Source organism: Anabas testudineus, chromosome 15 (genome assembly GCF_900324465.2).
Source record: "Anabas testudineus chromosome 15, fAnaTes1.2, whole genome shotgun sequence".
Lineage (NCBI taxonomy): Eukaryota > Metazoa > Chordata > Actinopteri > Anabantiformes > Anabantidae > Anabas > Anabas testudineus.
This window is the reverse complement of record NC_046624.1, coordinates 13,462,203-13,487,422: the sequence shown is the minus strand read 5'-3', so window position 1 is coordinate 13,487,422 and position 25,220 is coordinate 13,462,203. Positions and strand designations below refer to the sequence as shown.

The 25,220-nt window shown below is 40.7% G+C and overlaps 1 protein-coding gene across 2 annotated transcripts in view; it reads right to left on the bottom strand.

The window, feature by feature from the left end:
• Window positions 1–20,338, bottom strand: part of ctbp2a (C-terminal binding protein 2a) — a 54,291-nt gene extending 33,953 nt beyond the window's left edge. The window contains exons 1-2 of one of the 2 annotated variants that reach the window (XM_026356466.1): window positions 20,052–20,338; window positions 1,966–2,122 (exon numbers count right to left, since the gene is read on the bottom strand). In XM_026356466.1, the coding sequence (XP_026212251.1) occupies window positions 1,966–2,023 (58 nt within the window). In that variant the 5' untranslated portion in view covers window positions 2,024–2,122; window positions 20,052–20,338. The remainder of the gene's footprint in view (window positions 1–1,965; window positions 2,123–20,051) is intronic. The other variant, XM_026356467.1, reaches the window with a different exon arrangement.
• Window positions 20,339–25,220: the final 4,882 nt, after the last annotated feature.

Genomic DNA, 25,220 nt, shown 5'->3' with positions numbered 1-25,220 from the left:
CCCAACACTCTGTTTATAGATAATAGTGGGTGGCTTTGACATTATGGTGCAGAACACCCCATGCCTCTGGTTTTGAAATACCCTTTTTATATGATTGAGCAGATTTAACGCTACCATGAAAATGGCATGATTCACCACCCTCTGATCTTTTAACTTCCTCAATATGAATCACCCTCTTCTTCACATTTTTTAAAAGCAAGCTGGAGTGACTAACTGCAACAGAAAAAAAATTTTTAAAATTCACCCTCCATCTTTGGAATGACTTCATTGTTGATAAGCAGAGGAGACATGGACACTGCTCAACATGTCTGTGGGACAAATGGAGCAGATCAGAAACAACTGCTGCAATGTTTATTGCCATTTTAAGCAGTACACAGTTATTCTTCTTGTGTAAAAAAGAGCAAAAGCAAGCAGGCTTGGTGGTTTGGAGACGTTTGACATGCTACATGTGGCTCTCATTCTGAGGCTGGAAAACTGCTTCATTTAGGAATCTGGTACATTGTGTTTCTCAATCGCCGTGGGACTTTACTTAGAAATGAGGAAAGACTAATGCTGATGCTTGATATAGAATTTTAATATAAAGTAATTTAACATTACTTAGAAAATCCTATAGGTTCATTTACAGGGAGCTGACGTGACACTGCAACATACTACTGTTGTAAATGTTCTTTTACAAATGAAACTCACTGTATTCAGGATGCTGGAGTGATTTTTATAATAATACTGTCACTAGTTTGATAGACAAGCCCCGTTGAGTGACAGGCTTTGAGAACAGAGCAGTGTTTTAGACAGCAGACATTGTGAACATGGGAGAAAACACTCACGGTCATCAAACAGGAGCTTGAACCGAACAAACTATGTTGTATGACTTTAAAGACAGTCCAAAACATCTGTAGCAGTTTTGAATAGCCACACTCTGGCCACTTTGGATAGTCTCTCCAAAGGCGACAATTGTGGTGTGCACACAAAGACCGACAAAAGTAGTCATTTGAATAATTAAAAAAAGAGAGAAGATCAAATACAGGACTCTCGCTGAAAACACACCTGTCAAATTGCTATGTGAAGTGGGCTTGAATGTTGCATTGTGAGTTTCAAAAATGGTACAACAATCGCCAGACAAAGCTCCTTCAATATGTTTAACTTAATCAGAATCACAAAGGGCTTCAATTCAAATCAGAGCTGCTGCAGAAGTACAGATAGAAATGTGTTTCACTTTTTCAGATAATGAAGGAAACCACAGATGAGAGATCACAATGAGTTAAAGAAGCTTGAAGAACAACAGCTAGTGTTTATACCCATTACTGATCAGAGATGACAATAGAATAACTTTGCACCACAAGCTCTTGAAATGTCTTTACCTGGTTCTTAAATGCAAACAGACACAGACGCACAGACACATATAAATGCACATAAGCACACAAATCAATCCCATTACTCACAATAATCAAGCCCAGGACTCAGATGAGTGCTTCACTTTATTATAAAACTCCCTTCGTCATCTCTCTATCACTCTGGAAACATCGAACTCAAGTCTCATTCAGTCATCAACCCACACACACACACACACTCTCACTCTTTCGCTCTCCCTAAAAAGCCTTGAAAGCTGAAGTTTGGAGCCTTGGCTCGTCCCAAGGCTCCCTTTTGACACACGCAAACACACTTATGCAAACGATCCCACTGGCTTTTCACTGAATTTGCAGAGGGAGGCTGAAAAGCTTAAATACTGGTGGTAACTTAATTTCCATATAACAGTGGAAGGAATCTTTTTCTGGCAACAACATAAACCTGTGGAACTAACGACTACACACACTCAAAGTTACACACAAAGACACCAGCATCCTATATGCTAAACAATCAGCTTCCACTGACATGCACACATGTAGCCAGCATCTCAAATTTACATCTACATAAAAAGCAGAAAGACAAAAAAAAAAAAAAAAAGAGAAGGTAGAGAGTGTTTCTCACCCTCACAGATCCTGTCCAGCCGCTGGCGTTTCACTTTATGTTTGTCGACTAGAGCCATTCTGTTGCAGCTTGAAATGCTCTTTTCCCTCTTGATTTTCTATCCACGTCTCTTCCACAAAATCTCCAATCCAGAAGTTAGCTAGCCGATGTTTTACACCTGAAATTCAAGAAAGCGTGGATAGTGAGTTAGTCTGCTAGTGATGCAGATTCAGTGCATACAAAATACAAAATAGTTTGTCGCTCTAGGACAGAGACAATGTCAAAACTTAATTCTGTTTTCATGATTTATAAAAGGATGTGGAAAATATTTAACATAACTACCGCCACATGTGTACATGTGCAGACCTTTGGCAGGTCAAACTTAAAAGATGCTGTAAAAACTATAGCAAGAAAAAGGACATGTCACAGGTGAATTATGTAAATTATAAACAAAGGAATGTGCACTCAGTGCAAAACCGGATAAAATGCAGAGTTAGTGGTTTCAGTGGGGCATCTTTTAGGTAGATCTTGTGCAACTGTTTTAATTATGTGGTAGAAAGGACCAAGGAGTTGTGGCCTTAATACAAATGGCTTTTAACTTCATGTTCATCTGGAAGCTGAGAAACTTAACAACAGGCACTCACATCTGTATAACCTTATACTAGTCATGATTTCTTGGAAGTGCATCAGAAGAAACACAAAAATTATCATGTGAGGGGAATCAACACAATGCATCTGCCTCAAAACATGGGCAGAGTCACTGAACTGTCTTTAAAAAAAATAAATCTGACATGTGCCTCTCAGAGAGGCGACTCTCCACTAGAGGGAGCCTTAACTCATACAGCTCTATTTATTTAATTTAATGAGGAAATGTCACTTGTGCAACTAGAGCCTTCCAAAATGAGTGGAGCACAGTGAAAACAGACAAACACACAGTGAGTGAGTAAGTGAGGCGCTTTACTAATCATTTATGTTCAGTGACTGATTTTCCTCTAAAGAGCAATCTTATAATTGGCTCCTGTTGAGGCCTGAGGGACATGGCACAGTTTTTTTTTTTTTTTTTGGGGGAGGGGAAAGGCAGACATGGAGAGAGACAGACAGAGGAAGGCACAAGAATGCACACACACACAAAGACACACAATATGAAAAGCATAAATGTAGGTTTGCATGCGCACACACACACATACACACACACTAAGGCCAGGGAGTCACACAAAGGAATGTGGGTCAGTTAGTCAGCAGATGGGAGGAGGTTGTATCAGCAGAATAAAAAAACATAAAAGGGGGTTGGTGGGAGGCAAAGTACTAGAAAAACATCGTCTAACCGGATGAATACAGTGTGACACCATCCTCCTACATTTTAACTTAACTCTTGCATTTATAACTCTACTTCTGTTTCTTTCCACACTCGCCTCTAGGCCCAATCCTAGAGAGCTGCACTGTTACAACAGCTCTCACTTGACTATTTATATGATGATATATTGATATTTGCTCTGCAGCTGCAATTATAGCTGTTGCATTTTGGTGGGGTGGACGACAGACTAAGCAATAAAGCTGAATAATGAATTTATGTTGTTTGGGTATTTTCCAAACCGAGGAAGAAGGAGGGGAGGTGGTGCATTGCAGCTAAGTGAATTTAAAAGAAACACAACTGTACAAGTGGTGTTAGATTCCACACACATTCAACATACAACAAAAAGTATGTGAACCTTTTGGAATTTCATAGTTTTCTGCATTAGTTTGTCATAAAATGTGATCTGATCTTCATCTAAGTCAAGAGCATTAACAAATACAATGTGCCTAGTAGTTCATGTCTTTATTGAGAACAACATAAAAACCTTATAGTGTGAGTGGAAAAAGTATATGAACCCTTGGTAATTACCTCAAAAAAGATAATTTCCATTGTTAACATAAATTAAGAAAATTAGTTTGTAGGTGTGGACTAGAACTACTTTAACGGACAAAAAACACTCTAACCTTTTGATTTTTTTTGTGTACAAGAAGAATATGCTTATGTGAGCCATACCTCACCTAAAGGAGCTTTCAGAGGATCTACGATCAAACATTTATGATTTCAAGTTCAAACTATATTGAACTATTTGAAAAGAACACAAAACACTACATCTGGCATAAAAAGGGCACAGCATGAAAACATCATCCCAACTCTGGGCCTACTTTGATGTGTCAGGGCCTGGCCAGCTTGCAGTGATTAGGAGGGGAAGATGAATTCCCAAGTGCATCAAAAAATTCTTCAGCATAATGTGAGAATGTCTGTACGTCAGCTGAAACTCAACAGTAGAAGTTGAGTGATGAAACAGGACAATGGCTCAAAAACACACAAAAGAATGGCTTCAGAAAAAACTCAATCCACCTTTTGGAGTGGCCAAGTCGGAGCCCAGACGTCAAACTAATAGAGATGCTATGGAACAACTTAAAGAGTGTTGTGTTATGTTTTTATGGTAAAGACATGAAAGAATCCTCAGAATTTTTTAATTTAATACTCTTGACTTAGATGAAGATCAGATCACATTTTATTACAAATTTATACAGAAAACCACGAAATTCCCTGTTCACATACTTTTTCTTGCCACTGAATGTCTTTATCTAACACTGACAGAAACACTGTGCGGTTTTCTTTTCAACACTGGTCAGCTGTGCTTCAGCTTCCCTCCTCCACAAGGTAAGTCTTCCTGCCAAAGAGCTGAGGAGCCCACATGTGGGAGTCAGAGAAGTAATTGAGCAAGAGGAAAAGCAGGAAACAGTCAGTCAAAGATGGGGGAGTCACCGCTGTGGCTATGAATAAACCCGAGGAGACATGCAGGGGCATCTCTGACTCTGTGCCACGGAGCAGTAACAGTACAGGTCATGAGTGCATCTGGCCATTTAGTCATCATTGATATAGCCTTCACTTCACTGACAACTGCCTCAGAGCACAAGCAGTGATATAGTTGGCTTTAGGGCACAGGCGCCTGCAAAGCAATTTCTCAAAATCAAGCACAAGAACACATGGTGGTTGTACAATTCAACGACAGCAATGTAAAGATGCTTATTAGAAGGATCCTAAACATGTTACTAAAAAAGTGTAGTTTAAAAAATACATTATGCTTTCTGATAAACCACTAAGAATATTAACACCTAGAGTCGTGTCAAATGTGACATCTCATTACTCCTCACTGGTGGTCTCAGCTGATGGCATAGCAAACCCTGCTGCATTGAAACAGGCTGCTCAGCAGTTTGACAGCTACATTTTACCAATAAGCCAAAGTTATGTTCTGCACAGCTTCATTTCCATAAACTAATTGCAGAGACTTGACTCATGTAAGTAAGAGTCAACTCCACTAGATGTGTTGAAAAGTCAACAACAACTTTGAGCAGTGCTCTCTGCCAGAGGAGTGCCAGACAGGAAGTACAGTTATCCTGCAGCCCTTTGCACCACTGCTGCAGGATTGTTACTTGGCTAAGTGCTGTTACGTAACTTAACAATGAGGGGATTGACCTGAGAGAATATATGTGCTCAGTGCTGGAGGAGAGGAAGAGAAACAGAGGAGAAAGTCACACAGAGACATGCACACTAAACGCAAGTGCAAACCACAGAAATACTCAACTCCAGAGACGCTGTCTCAGTGTAGAGAGGGCAGGCTCTCTGCTCGGCACACACACACTGTTACTTGTGGCAGGGTAGTCATGTTCGCCGGTTCCCTGACAAGTCTGGTAACGTAACAAAGTCAGCTTATGACCATAGCTACTGTTGTCTGATCTGACGAGTGATGCAAACCTCACAATATTCTTGGTAATACAAGATTTCTTTTTGTCTTTTGATGTACCAGGGCTTTGACTTTGTGCTCTGAGAAAAGCATGTATTATACCAGTATGTGAGACTTGACTTAGCTATAACACCGAGTACACAGTGTAATTCTATGAATTCTCTAATTATATTTTGCCGTTGCGCTTGGATGCACTTCATGCACAGTTTAAATCTGTGCTGTGACTATATCTTGCAGAATGCTGTAACAACTGATTGAAAACATTTCTTGGTGCTGCGTATGGATATTAATGCTACTACATAATAGGTCCATTAATTTGTCCTGTAGCCTCCTGTGTTATGAGTGCAGCCTGTCATTCCTGTTTTACATGTGCCCAGTCTTAGTGCTTGTATTTTCTTGCACATCAGTGTAACTAGCATAATTACAGTGTAAAGTTTAAATAGTACAAGTTCAAATTGAAAATAAGAATGGGGAAAAAATATGCTTTAAATGACTTTGAACACGGTATGGTTGCGTGGTGCCAGTCTCGTGACTATTTCATAAACTGCTGATCTGCTGGGATTTTAACTCACAACCATCTCTAGAGTTTAGAGTGGTAGCAGTAGTTCGAGTAGCTTGGATCTGACAGAAAAGTCAAAGTTATTCAAATAACCACTCCTTTTAAGAAATCATAATAAAGTTTATCTTAACTTATCGTTACATAAGGTTCACGGATTTAACGCCGACAAATCTGCAGCAACAATGTAATGCTATGATGTCAATATGGACCAAAACCTCCAAGGAATGTTTCCAGCACCTTGTTGAATGACGGGGATCATTCAATAAGGCTATCAAATGTCTATTACTATCAAATGTCAGTGAGTATATAAGAGTACATGCTTGTTCCAGTTTCTCCAGTGGCCACTAAAATAAAAGTTTGAGGATAAGGTTTATGGTAATGGACGCACAGTGTGAAGTAAAGCTACAGCTTTGACTTCCTCATAACGTGTGTTTGACTGAAATATTTGTGGAGGCATTTACTACAACAACTTTTCACCTTGAAAAAAGAACATCTCGCTCTCTCCTTTTTTAAAAATCCTCACCCGGGCCAACAAGGGCTACTTGTAGGAGATGCTGTTTCAATAGACACCAGCTGCAGGAAAATCTCATTTACACAGCATATCACTGGACAGGGATACCTTCCAGTCAACATTTTGAGTACAAAATTGTGTAGCAGCTACCTAAACCTAAAGTGACTGCTTAACAGTCTATAATTTATGTCCCTGAAAAGTGCAAGATGGCAGAAAAAGAAGAGGCAGAGCGGAGAAGGTGGCTAAGGTTTCTCTTCTCTCATTAATCCGATAGCGAGGGCTCAGAGGGGCACGTAAAGCTGTCGCTCACACTGCTGATTTACACCTTCCTCCTCCATGCCAGCCTTTTTCTTCCTCCAGACCTCCCTGTCTAAATACACCAGTTAGTGACAATTATGGCTATGTCCATCCGTACCTCTCCATGTATCCTTTTACCTGCTTTTGCATGTCTTGTCACCCTCTAGAATATACCGTCCTTTTCATTCCCTATTTTTTCTTTACAGTGCTTTTCTCTAAACCACTCTCTTTTCCTCTCTCCCTCCTACATCTTTCTCTCCTCTCAACTCTAAACAAAATGAGACTTCAGCAGTACTAACTGCTGACCTGGGCTAATGCACAATTTTGTAATAATGTCTATTCATTTAAGTCACCCAGGAAATGCATAATGGTGACATTATTGTGCACGGCAGCCTGTTGGCCTAACCCACTGAGGCTTTTGGCGTGGCCTGCATTCACCCTCTCTCCAGCTCCTTACATCTAATGAACTAAAACAAAGTCTGGTATAAAAGTCCTCTGGATAATGGGCAATTTATTTATTTTTTTACAGCACAGACCAACAAAGGCTAGAAGAATACATGTTTGAATTACATTTTTAAATCATGTCTCTAAATTATACTGGACGTTTTGCCCCTGTTTATCCGACAGGCTACACACTGAACACATAGAGCACGGTGCAAAAGTCTTAGGTCACCATTAGATTTGTTGTTTTAGCAATGCTATTATCACCGTACGTGTATTTCTTAGTATCTTTATTAGAATACAACTAAAACATATAGGAAATGTGTACACAGTATGAAAGCTTAAACATATAATATATAAATATGAATATTTATATATTATATATATCTAATATATATATATATATAAACTACAACCTCTGTAGGCTAAAGTGACAAATGTTGATTGTGACCTCTGTAGAGGAATACAGAGAGATCAAGGACAAGAATAAGAGTGGAGTTTCAAAATCTGATGAGAGTTTCTTCCTTGAAAGAGCAGAAGATGTGCTGCAAGGACCTGGTTCAGCAGCTGGCAGCGTCATCTGCCAAGGTGATGCTGCCGTAGTCCAAAGAAGCTTGATCGGGAGTAGTTTTTGTGGAAGGATAGCACTCAAGAAGCCGCTTTTTGTGTTTCTAGTTGCTCTAATGTAAAAAGTGAGAAATAAATATATATGGCCACCATCGCACTGCTAAAAAACTAATCTACTGGTAGCCTAAGACTACACATCACTGTATTTACTTAACTTACTGAGCACCCATTGATATAAAAGCACAAAACACACAAGCAATCATTCCAAAACCTGTGGTACTTAAGCTGACAGCTAAAAGACTATGTCCAAGATGCTTTTATTGTGGTAATAAATGTCTTTTCCACTTTCCTGTTCCCATTTTAGATGACTTTAATGACCTCAGACCATTTTCTCTGAGGGGTAAAGAAGTACTGAGAGCTTAACAACAGAGACATGAACAGCACACTAAGGTGAAGACTGAACTAACTTCTCTTCAAGGTCATAAGGTAGAAAGCAAGAAAGCATGTTCAGGACACCACATGATGTTTGCTGTTATGTACACAAGGTTGGTTAACAGATAAGTCCCGGAGGCTGCATGGAAGAAATAAAAAAAAAAACTAGATGTCTTAGTAACAAGAAGAGGTTGAGTTTCTCTCAACTTATAATCAATGAATTCTTCATAAGTCACAAAGAGAAGATAAATAAATGAATAATGCACAGTAAAGTGCTACGTGACTGCATTGGACCTCAGGATGACTAGAAACCACTTTGTGGAAGCTAATGGGAATCTAAATTAACAATAAAAAAAAGCATGATTTGCAATGTCACGGTTATAGCTCATATTTCATTTGCAAAAAACTCAAGTGTTGCTCCAGGAGTGGTAAATTATAGTTTACAGACTGTGGGAAACTGTAAGCAGTTGTTGTCTTCAGCATCTCACCTTGTCTTTCTCAGCTCTTTATCACCTTTCCGTTCCTCAGCAAACACCTCATTAGCACAAGGCTGGAGCAAAAACAGTCAGTGTGTCTATTATGATTTAGCTCAGGTCTAAACAATTTAGCTCCACTTACCCAAAATATCCAACCTCGTGCTCACTGGTTTCATACACCTCTCTAGAGTGAAATGCATAAAACCATTTTACTGTAACATAATAAAAACCCAAAGCAAAGAGTGACAAAAGAGGGGAGCATAAAAAAAAAAAAGCAATTATATTTTAGGGCTATGGAATGATTATCCATCAGGGAGATGGCCCTTCAAATTATTCTTTAAGAAAAAAATGAAATGAAAAAAATGAATGCATTGGAACAGGGCCAATCTTGTAAAAACTCCTTCAACCAATAATAAATTAATACATTTATTTATAGAGCACTTTTCTAAATATGTATTACAATGCTTCACATAAGAAACAAAAAAAAAACAACAACAAAAAAACACAGGTAACCCAACAAATCCAATAGCTGATGGAGGAACGAAGAGTCAGGAGTAAATTTAATATTTTCAAAGAAACACAGAGCATGACTAATGAAGAGATATTACAAAAAGGTCTGTTTCTGGGTCCAAAGAGCAGAGTTAGCGTTGGTGGAAGCAAACACACGAGGAGGAGGAAGACAGATAACCACACATAACTCCTGCTCCATGTGATCGTCATCACTGTCAAGAGTTTACAGCTAAATGTATTAGAATGATGCTCATCAGGTACAAGTTTACTGAGAAAAATCTAGTTTCCACACAGTACATAATTATAAATCATTTCCACAAAATCCCATCAGAATAGTTTTAGTCTAATTAGATACACTTGTACATTTTTGTGTTCAGGTTAGCCAAGTGCCAGTTTTAATTGTTGAACCCGATGATCTGTCTTTTCCCACCAATTAACAACTGAGCATCTGATGCATATGCAACAACTGTAAAAGCAATTAAACCACAAATTAACTGTGGAGATTAGTTCGCCATGTGAGTGCAAACACTCATTTTGAATGAGATTTTGGTTCCCACTGTTACATTTCTACAAGAGCTAAATCATGATACACACCAAGAGAGCATCTTGAACCCTTACGTATCAGGCTACTTCAACTCATAGCTCACGTCAACACAAACATTTGTATATTTTTATTCAGCACAGAGTTTTAAAATATATTCATCTACTAATTATGTAAAGCAATTTAACCCATGGATCACTACTAGGTTTTGAAGGGGGGCACATTTGCACAGTTGGACTGGGTGGGTGGGTGTGTTGCCTAAAGTAGTCTAAATTATGCATTAATAGCTTTTCCATATCATCACCAGATACACAGTGTCACGGACAGTGTGTAACCATTATGATAGTCGGGTTTTCCTACAGCTCAGCCTGTATAAACTCAAAATTAACTCCCTACTACCACACAGTTCCTACAAATGACTACAATAGGACAAAATTCACTAAGTAGGCTGTGAGCTGAACATCTTGGAGTATCGTATCAAGGTCGCTCGAATGGTGTAAGCCATCTGGGCTGCTAGGAGAAGCCGCTGCACTGACAACAAAAGGCCAGCTGATCAGGTATGGTAGTAATCTGCCCATCACCACACGACACAAACATCTTGTTAGGTTCTCTGACAGCAAAAAACAGTAAGTAGACTGCAAAGTAGCTGAGTAAATGGGGTTAAGGAAAGGCCAAGCTTGCCCAAGAGGCCGATTCCCCGTGAGCTGAACGCCACTGACCTAGATTAATACCAACCACAGCAGCGCCAGGACTATTAACACACGCCGGTTTCCTGTATCCTGCCTTTCTGTCTGCGTGTGAAATGATTCCATCTGTCAGTCTCAGCTGGGTTGTGAGAACACTGCTGAACACTGCTGCCCACACACACAGACAGACAGACACCAAAAAAAAAAAAATCCACACATGTCGGCTGGGAACTGGGGCCAAGGTGGGTGTCTGGCTGCATCCAGCCTCTAGAGATGGGAGAGTTGGGGCGTGGGGGGTCCTGAAAAACTGTACCACATGAAAGGCTCAAGGATGGGGAGTGAGATACGAGATAGTGACTGTGGTTGTGATGGTGCACAGCAAATCATCACACAACACACTCTTCATTTAAGAGACTATATAATTACAGCTATGAACACAAACTGCTCAGAACATTTTGTGTCGCTGCAACCTGAAAAGACCTCTTTTCAATGACGGCACATTTTGTCTCTCCAGCCCAACTTTTATGAGTGCCAGGCTTGTGATAGTCTTTTTTTTTTTGGCCTCTATGGTGAAATTATAGCTTGCTCAAAATAAGGCAAATTTATGTATGTGTTGCGTTTATGTTCCTATGTCTGTGTGTCGTCCTGTTTTTATGTGTATATGTTCACACCAGGCATGTTTCCCCGACCAAGGACAGTAGCTAGTATTCAATAGATATCTAACTGGAGAAACAGAGAGCCAGCACACCCTTCAGCCACCTGTGAGCAAGAGCACACAGAGATGAATCAGAGAAAAAAAATGAAACAAGACAAGGGCACAGACAGATTAGGAGACACAACTGATATTCAGAAGAAAAAGAGCTTAGCTGTGGAGGAAAAAAATAAAGGAGAGAAAGGTCAAGGATGAGGTTTATCCAAGGGAAAAGACACAGACAAGTGGGTGAAAAGTGGAACAAAAAGCTATGTTATGTGAGTTATTTGAGATATTTCAGTAGTTCAAACTTCCCCTGAGGCTGAAAAGACCAGAAAACATATAACCTCGGTTCAAGTTTATCATCATTTCATCTTGCTCTGTATGGTGAAATGAAAACACTTCCCCTCATGGCGCGCTGAAGATCAAAACAAAAAAGACAAGCCCCATAAGAGCATAAAACTAATAAAAAATGTGCAGTATTAACAATACCAACATAAAGTGACTCGTGCACACATTCATACACTATTCTTCTTGATACATCGACCTCATTGAGTGCATGTCGGAACAGGATGATACGTACTTCTGACTTTCTTCACATTCAAATTTGGCTATGCTGTTTTTTTCTCTAAGCGACAAGTTTAAAGTATGGCTGTAAAACATAGACCTTCATGCACGAAAAATCCCTGACAAGGCGATTCCAATGAACTGTAGCTCTGGCATCGTACTAATGCACTCTCCTATCTCCTGATGGCACAAAACATTACTAGAAAAATGTTCACCTTAGGTCAAAAGATGTAGGAAGCAAGATAAATAAAAAGCAGCTTGCACTTTTAGTTTGGGAACAAAATCCTGTTCAGTAAAGTACATTCATATATATATATATATATATATTATAGTATAGCTCTGCTTCATATGCCAGATGTGCATTACAAAGAATATAAAAAATGTTTTGCAGCATACAAATGGATAATGCTTTTAAAAAGCATCTCTTAAAATCCTGGGGACACCTGATTTCTAAACTCACACATGGTCCCGAGAGGAATATTCACAGAGGACTGAGTAGGAGGGACTGAGAGTCTGTGGCTTCTCTCGAGCTCAGTGAAACATTAACCCACAGTAAATCCTTTTTGTTCGGGATCAGGAATCAAACATTTCCATATGGGTGAAAATCAAACACGTCTTTGTGCGAACAAGCTGACGAGTTAAAAAGCCAACCATCCCACTGAGCTTCTCAGCAGCAAAGAAACTAAGAATTAGCCTCGGGCCTGCCAAACATTGGTAGCATCCATATTCATAATGGAGATAGCTGAAGTGATAATGCTCCATCACTCAGCTACGCCGCTCACTTTTTCAACATTTCCATAACTGCAAGCAACGAGTTGATAATATGCCACTTTTCACCACAGATGAGTGATGAGAAGCCCAATTACGGCGCTCTCAGTTTAGCTCTCTTTACGGCAACAAGTAGATAACCGCTTTTGTGTGATATTGTGCAGGCATGTGTGCGCACGTGTGTGTGTGAGTGCTGGTGCACCGTCTCAGCAACCACGCCGATGTCCGCTTTTCACTTAAATCAAAGAGGAGTGCAGTACCTCACTTAACAGCGAGGTTTACATGTCAAATGGTTTCATGGACATCTGCCAGGTTTATGAATTTGAAAATTTGCCAGTATTTAAGTAAAGAGGCTGACGGATGTATAAAAGTTTTAAAATGCAGTATAAGGACAGACTTCTGGAATAAAAAAAAAATAAAGGTTGGATAGTCACAAGAGCAATAACCACAGTTAACACTGAAATTAATTTGTCCAGCTAGTATAATCACCACAATCACTCGATTCACTTGCAGAGGAAATGAGTCTGGGAAATCTTCCACATGCGGATTTGTAAGCTGACTTATAGAGAGAACAAAAAACTGAAGAGCTCACAATAACGGAAGCTATTAAATGTGTCTCATTAGCTGTTTAAAGGTTCTCCGCAAAACTTAATTGGTTTGCTGACAGTAATGACACAAGCTAACTTTAATAAACGTATTTAGCTCAGAGAGCTCTTTTTTTTTTTTTTTTAAAGCAAACAATGCACAATCCAGAGAACAAAGTAGCAGAGACAAGCAGGAGTAGTTTACTACTTTACTAAACCCCAGGGGTGGTTCTAGACTCTTTTCAGGGGGGCTTCTCCCCCTCTGTCTGTCACCCTATAAAGGTTTAATTATCTAACCATCAAAATTTATTGAAAGTATAAATATATAGTATAAAAAGAAATCCAGCACATGTCATTTAAAACCTCTTTGCTATTCGTATTCTGCCCTCCCTGAGTGTGGGCATCCAGTTTGGCTGATAGGTGAACAGTTTCCCAAATGAGAGACAGGAGTTGCCAGTATCATATCACATATCAAAATTGATATTGATTTGCCATGATGTGAGTGGAATAGCCTATTAGCTCAATGCTAATAGATAATGGAATTCCCTATTAACACGTTAGACAGTGGATTAGTGATGTTACACAGTAATGAAATCCTAGAACCGCACCTGCTAAACCACGTAGTTCCTGTGATCCTCCACAAACAAATATTATAATCACTCTACAACAACCAAAAAAGAACAAGAATACTTTTATTAACTATACACAAAGTCTTATCTAATCACATCATCAACTGTGTCGTCTCCAGACAATGTAAAACCTACAGAGCAGAGCAAACAGGACAATAAGACCAAATACTCCACAAGTAGGTCAAAGTCCATGGAAATCCATGGCACTTGTGGCTGATCACTGCTAACAAACAGCTCATAATAAACCAAGGACCTGAAACCTTACTACAGAGCTGCCTAGCCAGAACCCGAGGGGCCCTCGTACTCTGCCGCACAGCATCAGCAAGCTTGTAAAACAAGCTGTTAAACTTTATCTGCATCATAACCACTGCGATAATGCACCACAGATGCCAGAATTTCAAAAACAGATTTCCCTGAGGGTTTTTTTTTTTTTCTGGATATAAGCCAATTCTCCATGCTCGTGTGTTGGGACGATCTCCATGCTACCATAAAGAAAGAATGTGATCATTTAAATAATAATAATAAAAAAAAACGCACTCCATGATCAGTTAATAAAGTAAGCTGATGCACCTTCCATGGCCATTAGAAGTAGCACACAGACAGTGTGGCTGTATACTGAAAATATACATACTGCAGTACTTCAGATTGAAACATCCTATTAGGCCGCACATTCACAGACCCATTAGCATTTAAATATGCAAGAGCTGTGCTCCTTTCAAAATGCCATTTTTACTCTGCAGCAAGGAGAGTTCTCCAGTTGTCATAAACAACTTTTTTTTTTTTTTTTTATTCAAGGACCTTTTCAAATGTCAGGGCCAATCAAACACAACACGACAGGTCTCTGGGTGGAGAAAAAAAAAACAGCTCAGGGCAGAGAAGAAAAGCGGACTTATCATGCATATTCATGTGGTTGGAAGGTTCAATGACTGCTGTCTCTGAGAATTGTGAGCAGTGGCAAAACAGTTTGTGTGGTAAGAGACAGCCGAAGAAAAAAAAAACCCTAATCTTTTAACTCTTTTCTCTCCCTCACCATGTCCAAATGTCAATGTCGCAGGTCCACAATGGCCAAAGCTCTGTGTGCCCACAAGTCCCAAAACCCCAACTTCAACTGCTTTTTTTTACCCCTTTTCTCTCGGTCAGCAAATTCAGGCAGAAAAGTTTTCTCTGTGAAGTGGTGCTCAGCAGAATGGCAAACAAACAGAGCCATCTCTCCGCTGGCCGGGCCCCGCTTCAGCATTTTAGACATCTCTTTCAGTTTACAGCTTGCCTAACATCAGCAGGATGGATCCTCCTGACACAAGTCTATGTCAGCTGGACTGGAAGTGAGGCTCTGCCGAGACACAATGGGACCCTTCCTCCTCCTCCTCCTCCTCCTCCTCATGCCACCTCTCTCCTGAGATGCTTAGAGTGGAGAGCAATTCGGTAGGAAGGAAAATAAAGAGGAAATAAAACACAATACACTTGCTTGTACTTTCTGTGTGTGTGTTTATGAGTAATCCTCTTCAGGAAACTTCAGCATTAGTGAGTTGCACGGCCCACTGGTATCTTCCTCTCTATCTGCTTCTGTCGTTCTCTCCCCTCCACTTCCTGCCTCTCTTCATTTGTCTCTGTCTCTTCTCTCTGGCTTCAGCAAGGCACAGTCATCCACGAGGACATTATTAGCTGTCAGCATTAACAACCAGCGTAGCAGTAACAGCAGCAGCAGCAGACACGGTTTTATAACAATGCTCACAGAAAGCCTCTCCTCTGCCCCAGCGAGAGGAGCAGGCAGTCAGGACAGCCTGCTGCGTGCAGATGGTGCTTTGTCTCTGCTAGATCCTGCAAAAATGACACGCGGACACAAACACGAGCGCACATGCACATGCACACACAGTTGGAAGATAGTGCCACTAGTCACTCCTGAATCTCTGTGGTGTGCATGAAAGTTAATGGCAGGTGTTTAAAGCTCTGGCTATGCCAAGCGAAGGAGGGGAGGTGAGTGGGAGGAGATCAACTCACCCCCCCCCCCGCTGGCAAACACATACACACACTTTTCCATGCTGGAAAGACAGCGTATTACATCGCTGTTAGATCTCAAAGCTGCACCCCTTCATCCATCCTCATCCTCCCCCTCCTCACTCCATTTATCATGTCGATGCATGTAGTTGAAAGCAATTAGGACTTCTTTGGAGGAAAATAGCCAGTCATTAAGGAGGAGCGGGGACTCCACAGTGTGATGCTTTACGCCAGGTGGGAGGCTATTAGACAGCCAAGTGGTGTGAGCAACTCCCCTGATCATAAATACAGGAAACAGCAAACCTTCTCCAATGCCCCCCCACTGCTGCCAAGAGCCTTCCTACAATCATATAATGAGTTGTTAATTTAGAGACATGCTCTTTAATGCATCTGCAACAAACCGCATCCACACTCACCATACTGTAAGCTATGGTCATTAAAACCAGTGTCCTTGTTCACAGCAGACCTTTTTGCACAGGCGTCCCTGGTGATGTTCTATTCAAGTGTCCCCATAAACCATGACAGTGTGACAACATGAACAATACCAGGACCTTAAAACAGAAGCAGTTAAATAGATTTCAGTAATGATTTATTTCATTATTTACACCCATGCTTTTCCTACTGTGATATCTTAAAATGTGTTCACTTAAAAAAAGAAAGTATTCTCATTAATAATGTACAAATATCATAGCTTTAACTCCTCAATCTGAACACTAACACTAACATGTCTATAGTTATAGCACAATCAGTTGCAAAACTGAAGTTGATCAAGGGCAGATCATAGGTTTCTACACCAGCTGGAAGATCATATGTACACAGTCACAGTCATTAAACATTAAACACTAGCATCATGCAGCACTGGTCACAAACAATATGCAAAATAATGAAGCAGCATAAACAACACAATAAGTGCAACTTATCAGTTAATCACTTTGGATCCAATGTTTAAGATTTGGCAACAGTGACTGTATATGATTTTGCAGTTTCGTGTTTGTTTCAATTAAAAAGTTTAATGTGTTCAAACACAACAGTGGAGTATAATTTGTTTTGTTTCCAGCCACTGTGCCAGCTGAACTGGGAGTGACTATTAAATACATTATGCTGAACTGGCAAAACTTACAAACAAGCTTGGAGGATGCCAGAGTGGCAGGAGTGAGCTACAGCAAAAACAGCTGTGAGAGTATGAAGCTTGACGTTGGCTGCATTTACAGTAAGGGCAGATGATTGGGGAGGTGTCTATAGCCGTACTGTATGTACTACTGTATGTCAGCAGCAGACAAGCCAGCACCCCCACCCCGCACAAACACAAGAACACAGAGACTCTGTCTCTTTTATGCACATTGGGTAAACAGGCCTTATCAGTGAAGAGAACCAGACACCTGCTGCTGTCTTGTACAGTCCACATCCCTTCTCCCAAACTATCCAACCACAAACAAAAAGGAGAGAGACACAACAGAACATGTTAGAACAAGCAAGAAGCAGGTGCTGAAAACTGGCGTGTAACAATTAACACATTTTAAGATGCTCTCCGAGAACCAACCTGCATGAGATACAGCACAAAAAAAATGAATAAAGAAACAACTGAAGTACAACTGTCTCCTCATGATTGTAGCAGTTCTCAATTTGCAAAGTGCACCACAGCACAGCATAATCTTTTACAACATCAAAGTCTCAATGCAATCCGAGAATTAAGTTTTAAGATCTCTAAAGATCTGTGCAACAGAAATTCAGCAAATAACAAAGAACAATGTTTTGCATTCATAAATTCTATCATGAGACTGTGAAACTTTTAAGAGCCAAACTAATTGGCTAAAGTTAAATGAGCGTCTTTTTTTTTTTTTTAAACCTCTAAACAAGAGATGCTAAAACTGAGATTTTACTCCATAAAAGATTCATTGCCGTCATGTCAAAACACTTGCAACATAAATCCAAAATCCTCCACGCTCTGTGATTTTGCAAAGCAGAGTAAAATCAGCCTGTTCGTTTTTCGTCCCTGTGCAGATGGCACAGTGTAATTTCACACCCATTACCTCCACTTCACAATGCATAGCACAATCACATGACAGTAAAATCCTCTCAAACCAACTCCTGTGGGAACTTTTAGAAGCCGTTAGTGGCCTGGCCATTATGGGAATTCTCAGAAGAGTTCACAAGAGCTATTTCAGCGGCGTCCAAATTACTGTGTTAAATGGAGTATTAGGCTCTGAGAATATGATTAACCAATTGTAATTGCTGTGCTTCTGTGACTTCAAAACAAGCAGGCAATGCATGATCCTCTGTTTTTTTTTTTTTTGTCCTGTTGCTGTGCTTCTAGCTTGTCCCCTCTGTAAAGTAATCATATGTTTAAAAAAAAAAACAAAGAGGCATAGCAGCAACGCGAGGAAGTCGTCTCACAGAATAAACACAGCATGTATTATCTGTCCAAAGATGCCAGATGAGTGACTGGTGAGCAAACTGAGAGACGGCACCTGTGCTTTCAGAATACCATCGTCTCTTCCTGCTTCAGCACACTCGCTGCCCAGGCTCGTCTCTTCGCTATCCAACGTGTTACAATTCAACGGAAACACACAAATGAGTCCCTGCACAAGCATGTTGTACAGTAGATCAGCCGTGTACGACAGTGCTCTCTACAAGCACAAATCATGTTCATAATCACAGTACACTGACTCCGCCAGTCACAAGGGGATATCTGCTGAGGCAAATGAGACTCCTGATTTCCAACACACACACACACACACACACATTAGCACTGATCGCTACCATCAAGCACAGCGCATGACAAATGTTATCATAAATATTAAAGCGCTACATTTGCATTTTCTTGGCATTTTCCTTCTTTAAAGATGAATCAGAAAAGCCTGAGAGGAGTTGCCGTGATGCCGCCTGTCACGCGTTTGCCTTGAGAGGCCGGCTTTCACATGTGAACACGAGCAGGCCACAAAGCTGCGAGAGGAAGTTCAACTCCCAACAGAGTTAGAGGCGGCACATGAGGGGAGGGGATAGCGAGGGGCAAACAGGGAGGGCCAGAGATGCAGGTGGAAGTGGAGGAGCTGAGAAAAAGGAAACCCCAGAATGGTAACCAGTTGTATCTGTTGCATCACCACTAACTGATGTATGTTTAGGGTAAACACGCTGTCTGTAATCTCACAGCAGATCACCAGAGATCATCAGATGTTTCAAACGTGCTGTTTGCGAATGCAAACGTTGAGCCATCTCTGGAGGGGTGCGGGCCACGGCCTGCATATCATTAGCAAAGGCCTTTTCTCTGCAGAGAGGCTCCACTCTTAAGTTCTACTGCCTGTTGTGACAATGCCCACAGGGGGAGAGCAGATGTCCGTTGCCAGCAGCACATCTGCATAGCCTCAATCCCCACCCCTTCAGTGGCCAGACAATGGAGCCACCCTCCTCCTCCTCCTCCTCCTCCTCCACTTGAAGCCTTCTTCTTTCACTGGAGCCTCCAAATGCAGTAAAAAAAAAAAAATGAGGAGGGAGAGAGGAGAGAGAGAGAGAGAGTTGCCTTTTGTAAAGCAGAGCCCACTGCGCCTGTCAAAACTCTGAAATGCAAGTATTCTGTGTAAAAAGTGAGCAGGTGCTGGTGGTGGTGGTGGTGGTGTGGGGGGGGGCTGATTGGGTCACTCATTAAGCAGTTCATTGATTAATAGACTTCACATGACTAGTTCCAACTGGATTTGTTTGTTATCCTGCCAAGAGACTGTTCAAATCTACACTTGAACCAAACTTTGGATCAAACTCGCATCAAAGTAGCTCAATACTGTTCACGATTACGCGCGTATTTTTAAATAATTACTCCACAAATCGCTCCGGATCGATGTTAATTGGATGTTTAATACGCTCCCCATTAGCCTATTATTGCCCCAGCTCATTAGGAAACGGACTAAAGCCTGTTCCCACATCCCTGTGAAGTGGAGTATCGGCTCACGTCTACACCCACCCTCCCTCGTCCCTCCTCGCTGATGGCGCAGGGACACATGGACGGCGACGCGAGTCCAGCTTTCGGAGCCACACACCGAAACATTTCACAGCAGCTTTTTTTTTTTTTTTTTTCCACTGAATAATCTTGAATCCTACCTCGAGTGGATGCTCACTGAGAGTTCAAACGCCGGGTTTGGGGGCTCCACAAATAGCATCGCAGGCTACGCATTTCAAATTCGCTTGTTATCTCGGGTATAGATAATGATCCACCTTTAGATGACATCCAAACTTAATCCTGGACGCAGCGGGGACAGTCTCCGGCGCCGGGAAGCGGCGGCTGCTGTCGCTTTTCACGGGGGGGGGGAAGTAGCCTCGGCTCTCGGTTCTCCGGCTGTTTACTCACACGCTTCATAAACACTCCTATTCTTTTCCTCCTGCCAGAATTGAGAGGTGTGTATCAGTTTGCTTTTCCTTTTTTTTTTTTTGAGTGAGGCGGAGCCTTTGCCCACTTCTTCCTCACACACACACACACACACACACACACACGCTGAGATGAGACGCTTCTTGCAGTTGATGGAGATGGGACAGTGGGAATTTTCGAGAAAGGCGATGTGTGATAGTGATACCTGTCCTGTCCTCTCATCTCCTCCTCCACCCTCTGTCTGTGGTTTTCTTTGAGCTGATCCGATGCAATAGGATTTGTTGCAACATGTGATTTTAGGAAAACGAGTCAGATTAAGGTTTTAAGTCTGTTTTCAAGGTGGTTTTGGTTTCTGTAATCAGAATATATTAGAATATAATATTTTTCCTTTCAGGGCTGGGGGTGCTTGAGTGCACACCTCTTTCTATTCAATTAAAGCTTGATAATCATAAATGCAACTATCAGCTTATCAACTCCATCAAGTTACTACAGCCTGCTCGTCTATAAAGTGTGTGTGTGTGTGTGTGGCCTGTGAATTTGCTTGTTTGGTGTGACTAACAGTCAGAAACCCTAAATATAGGCCTATTTAACATGCGGTCCTATAACAAAGAACATCTCACTTTTCAGAAGCTGAAGATTTGTGCTTGAGAATAGCAAAGACATTCAGCCTAATAAATTATTATCAAAATAGCTGATGATTAATTTCTATAAATCCACTAATCTGTAGGATAAATACTGCTCCAAATGCACAGCACATTGGCTGGAAGTGAAATAATCTTATTATTAATTTAAAAGCCATAAATCAAGTTACTGCAGCATCGAGTATCTAATGTAACCATAGTAGTTTCAATACAAGTAATAAACTACAGTGAAATATAAAATATTAAAAATATCAATTATAATCAATTATAGGCCACAAAACAAAGGTGCTTACAGGGAGGGGGGAAATGTTACTAGCTAGTGTTAGAATTACACTAAAAGCTTTCTGGGAAAAACAGAAACGGCACAAAAACCAAATCCTTCACGATAAATAAAATTAAAGACGCTCGTGAAAGACTCGAGGGTGCACACCGCAGGTTCTCACAACACTGTAACCTTGGTTTTGTTCATTTCCATGTAGATTCACCAGAACTCTCTTCTCAAATCAATTTTCCAGCTTTTTAGCTATAACCTCTGCCGTCTCTCTGCTAAAAATGTTTACAGCGATTGTGGTGTTATAACAGACATGTCTGACCTACGTGTAGCATTTCAACATGCCCATGAACTCATGTCTTTGCCTGATCTTTGATATTTAATAATAATAATAATGTCATACTTTGTTGTTGGGACAGCTGCAGTAGATGACGGTGTTTTGTGCAAGGACATCTCAACATGTAGGCACGAGGATCCAGGAGTCGAACCACTGACCCTGAGCTTTATAGACAACTGCTCTGCCAACTAAGCTACATGCCACCTGTGAAGGACTAGGGAAGTTGTTAAAAGTAATAGAAATATTAAATAGATTTTCTATTTCATTTTGCAGAATTATTTGCAAGCAGCACAACAAAGACTCTATTTGAAAGCTTTTTTAGTTACACTTCACAGCTCTCTACTGTATTCTTGAACTGGCTAACAGCTATTCCAACCATCTCAAGAGGGAAATTGCATCCTGCATTTGGAAGTTACATGTCCTGGGCATTTTACAGGCTGATTGCAATATTTTATAGACTACCTATGAATGAAAAAAGATTTAGTGAATGATGAATGGAAGATTTTTTAATGGCACCCAGAAAGAAACTACCAGTATTTAGACATTTTACAGGAATGGTCAATATTTCTTAGAGAGAGGTATAGTTGTGTTGGGCGGGACATGACAGCCACTATGTGAAATCTTGTCTACAGTCCTGCCTGTAATTGTTCCTCTTGTATAAACAGACATACACAAATCCTGTGGATAGATTCCACGTTCAACTGCATGCTCACTCGGTTCATTCCTCTGCGCCGTGCCACAGGTGCTGATAGCAGCAACTGCAGCTGCGCCTTGATGTCATGCTTAAAACATGCAATCTGTTTTCCTTCCTTTCTAGTTTCCGTCTCAGCAGTAGAATAGTGGTGCACCCTGCATTCATTCGTACAGTAGTAGTGGCCATATAACAAGGCACAGATGGCAGAGAGCATCTTTGGATTTCCCGGTCACTTCGTTCTCTGGGTAGTTTTCCAACCCTTCCAGTGTTGCAGTGTTTGAATGGAGCTTTCCACAAAGGCAAAGGAAATCACCACAAGCACTACATAAATCATTTACATAGGCTGCCCTCTACTCTGTGGCTTTCTGTAGCATCTGCACCATCTACCCTCTGTGTGTGGTCCTAGGCCTGGGGGTTCTTGGCCGAAGAGCATCTTTCCCTGTGGTCATTTTGTCTCCAGCACAATGTACCACTGGGCATGAACCCAAATACTCCAAAGACCAACACCAGCCAACAGGAGACACCAGAACAGAAGCATATGTTTGCAATGGCAGAGGAGGGGATGGATCACAAGAAGACAAAGAGATAGAGGTTTCAAAGGAGACTGTGAGGTTGTAGATGTAAATCAAAACTTTTTATTAGATGTAGGCTTTTGTTTTGCATAAATAAGACAGCAAGGACACGGGACATCACATCCACATCAAAATAACAGAAAATGGAGTCACATGACTAAAGCTCTGTTCATTATTAATTTCTTCATCACAATATAGTATAATATTATGATTTACTTTTGTTGATTCGGTGATGACAGTCAACACACACACACACACACACACACACACACACCTCTAATCTGTTCGCTGTACAGTGGGTATTTGAGAGGATCAGTAATGTGCGACTGTATATTTCTGCAGAGAGACATTATTTCTTCCCTCAATTCCTCCTGGCAGAGATCTGAGTGTTTGGCCTTTTTAAAATGCAAAGCGATTCTTCTACTCCAGAGAGTGAACGGGAGGTTCATGATTGTGCTACTAAATTTTCGGGACTTAATGCAGTAACTCACGGAGAGGGAGAGCTGCTCTGCACCTGCTGAAGTCTTGACTTGGTTATGGGGATACAATAACACCTCTAAGGGTTATGTTAATCTTTAAAGACGAGGTTATTCTTATGCTGCTCTTCTCTTCGCCTCATTTGAATGAATTTTTCACTGCAACCTTGAATCATTTTCTCATGCTTACATTAACTTAATGCATAGTATTTCCAATTTCTGGGTTCCTGCATGCTTCCTATAACCCCTAGGTCTTTTGCTTTGCAGTCACACTGTGAATATACCCTCGCTGGCCACTTTATTAGGTACACCTGTGCAATCTAATGCAATCCAACACAGTGGCTCTTCTACTTTTACAAGGATATTAAGAGGTGTTTCTAATGTTTTGGCCACCGTAGGGCACCTTGTAAATGTAGAAGTCATGGCAGAGCTGCTGTGTTGTGTATTTTATACATTCAGTCAATCCACTTGACTCCAACTGTTATTCCATAAAACAATCTGCTGCTGTTCGGGGTAATCTTGTGTAAATCACCGTGGATAACCCAGCTACCCATGTGGTGACATCAGCTATGATTGTAGATTAACATTTCACATCATTTCTCCTTCCTGGGAAAGGGAAGTGCGGCTAAATTAACATCAACACGGCCACCAGAACACTTCTCATCGTCATTATCAGCAACTAAATGGTAAACTGAGAATTTAACAACTTATGACACACTCTATATGTGGGATTTTGTAATGAGCAGCTCATGGAAGCGTAATTTACATTTGATAATAATGTCAGATTGTTATGAGTTTGCCATTGTACTATACAGCTTATACCTCCTCCGCACAAGTGTACATACAGTTTAGCAGTAGACTGTCTTTTAACACTGCTTTTCAGATGGCACAATAGAATTCTAGCTAAGTCACACAATATCAGTCTGACCACATTCACATCTAATTATATTCCACCACATTGAGACCTTTGACACGTTCACAGCAGCCTTTACGAGACACTGGGACGCTTTCGTAGCTTTATTTATATCTATGCCTCCAATAGTATGCAAATGAGAGAGAGAGAAAGACCCCTTTGACTATAGACTACGTGTGAAAGCAGATAATTAAACTTGCTGTGAGATCTCTGGGTGTTTTTGTTTCCTGCTACGGCAGGAAATAGAATATTGTGAAAGTTTATGAGATGTTCAAACAGTTTCCAAGGCCGACTACATAATCCTATGACACTATACGTAATGAGCTAAAAGCACAAAGTTATACAGTCACATCTGTAAACATCAGCAGTGTAAACCATCTATAGCACAGAAACGACCACCTGGAGGAAACGGAATTGAATGAGCGACAGTGTAAAGAAGCATATTCTGCGGTGTGTGTGGTCCTTATCTGGAAATTGAAATAGATGTATTCATTTTACCCAATTAGATTTGAAAGCTGTAATGGTGAGGTTATGAAGGATGAGAACAGACGGAACTAAGACGTGGAGCTTCTTAAGTAGTGATGAAATACTTGGTAATACTGTACAAAAGTAGTAAAGCAAACCGAGCCACTGTTTGAGCTTGGAAGTGAGTATCTGGGCAGAGGATAGAAGTGTCGCCTCTGAATTGTTGTGTCTTACTGCAAGTTTACAAAGAAATGTTAGATCAGAAATCTAAAAGACTGATTCTGCTAAAAAAGGAAGAGGAAAGACAAATTAAACCAAGTAACACAAGTTTACTCTTTACTGTACAGTAGTAACATCCAACAACTTTGCGTACAAATGACACTGTCTGGAATACAATTTTCTACATCATAATTATGCATGATAAATTCATCCAAAGCTGGAGAAACTATTTTCTTGTTCTAGCTGAGCTTTGTTTACAACAAGCCTAATGTAATTATACTCACCACCTACACAGAAATTAGCATGCACACTGTGT